Raw genomic sequence first — 1729 nt, forward strand, 5'->3', positions numbered from 1 at the left:
GGCAGAGCGCCGAGAGCGCCAGGTTGGAGCAGAGGCAGCATGTGCAGCCTGCCGGGTGGGTGAGGAAGGCCAGTCTCTTCCTCCTCTCAGGCTTCAGCTCCGGTGAGGCGGTGAGAGCATCTGCCTTCTCCTGCCCGCCCACCGTGGCCACAAACTCCAGCGCAGGGCCCTTCAGGAAACCCTCCTCCTCCCCGGGGGGCTCCGAGATGGAGTCCCGTGGCTTCTTGCCCTCGAGTTTGCCCTTCCTGGGCAGGATCTTCATCTGGCCTTTCTGCTGCTTGCTGGCTTTAAACTCTGCGGGCAGAGGGGAGGGTTATTTCGGCATCCTCCCTGACACAGCCAGCCCAAGGAAGGGTGTGGGAAGCTGGACACAACACTTCTGATTTCCCCAGCTATGACTTTATCAGCTGGAGGAGTCACTCCATGAGCCAAAACGTGGCTCAGAGTCACCACCCACCTCTGCACCCTGCTGGGTGACGGGGATCAGCTGCTCCAGCAGCATCTGCACAAGGCAGATCTTTCATCCCAGCCCAAAAGCGGGGGCAAGAGGGTCATCCCTGGCACTGCCCGGGCTTAGGGCTCACCTCAGCCCCCCGATTCCCCTCCTCTGAGCCCAGAGCAGGGACTCACCGGTGTAGGACTCCAGGAGGAAAAGAGCCTGCTGGAGGTCGAAGTGGCTCAGCTCCAGCTCGCTCTGCTGCAGCTCCAGCTGAGCCTTCAGCACCAGGAAGGAAGTACACCTGGGGGGAAAAAAACCGCCCTCAGAGCCCCCCGAATGTCATCGCTCCATCCCTGGAGCCGTGCGGGAGGGAGGCACACGCTCCCGTCTGACCTGGCAAGCTGAATTCGTGGGATAACACACCCCAGAGCAGCTGCTTGCTCCAGACCAAGCCGAGAAGGTGCCAAACCCTCCCACCAGGGCCAGTCCCCCACCAAGGGGCACAGACACCAATGTCCCCCCGTGGTCGCAGGGCAGCTCATCCCTAACCAAGCATCCCCCAAGCTCAGAGCCAGGCTGTCCACCACCCTCCACGCCCAACTCACCACCGGATGGTTTGCAATTTCATGGCCAGCTTGACGGCCTCCAAGCAGAAGGCTTTGGCTTTACACACCACCTCCACGCTGCTGAGGAGAGCCACGAGGTGCTCCGAGCAGGCCAGCACGTCCGCCAGCACTTGCCACTTCAGCAGCAGGTTGTCCCCTGCGAGGGGGGACAGGAAGGTGAGCGGAGCTGCTCCTCCCGGAGAGGCAGGCAAGGAGCCCGAGTCTTTCCAGAGCAGCAGTTGGGTTTCGGTTCACACGAGCAACCGGCTCACCGTAATCCACAAACTGGGCGTCGGATGCCGTCGGCTGACAGCCCAGCACATCGCTGCCCATCAGCAGGAGGATGATGCTGCGGAAGAGCCTGTGGGCTTCGGCGAGAGCCATCTCGGGCGTCTTCCACCCTGCGTGAGGGCGGTCGTGGGCATCGGCACCAACAAAGACCCTCCCCAGCCCCAGCACAGAGCGACTCCCCTAAATAACTTCTCCTCGCCCCAAACGGGCTGCTTTGGGGAAACGCAGAGTTGAAATGTTTGCACGGACCTTCCTCCACGACTCGTCAGCCTGCTGCTCACCGGGAGGGTTTTAAACATCCCCGGCAACTCACCTTGAACAAAGATCTGCTGCCGGAGCTCCAGCGAGAGGCGGGCAGGGGGGAGGCTCAGGGAGACGGCCGCCAGTTTAATGA

General features: G+C 62.1%; 1 protein-coding gene across 1 annotated transcript in view; it reads right to left on the reverse strand.

Annotated features, from left to right (window-relative positions):
* Positions 1-4: 4 nt before the first annotated feature.
* LOC104618942 (separin-like) overlaps positions 5-1729 on the reverse strand; it is a gene marked incomplete at both ends in the record, with an annotated part of 6604 nt that continues 4879 nt past the window's right edge. Inside the window, 5 exon segments of the mRNA XM_010284666.1 lie at positions 5-294; positions 631-740; positions 1045-1201; positions 1317-1445; positions 1649-1729. The exon segment at positions 1649-1729 is cut by the window's right edge and continues 1 nt beyond it. Coding sequence (XP_010282968.1) covers positions 5-294; positions 631-740; positions 1045-1201; positions 1317-1445; positions 1649-1729 — 767 coding nt within the window.

This window comes from Phaethon lepturus, unplaced genomic scaffold (genome assembly GCF_000687285.1).
Source record: "Phaethon lepturus isolate BGI_N335 unplaced genomic scaffold, ASM68728v1 scaffold32113, whole genome shotgun sequence".
Classification (NCBI taxonomy): domain Eukaryota; kingdom Metazoa; phylum Chordata; class Aves; order Phaethontiformes; family Phaethontidae; genus Phaethon; species Phaethon lepturus.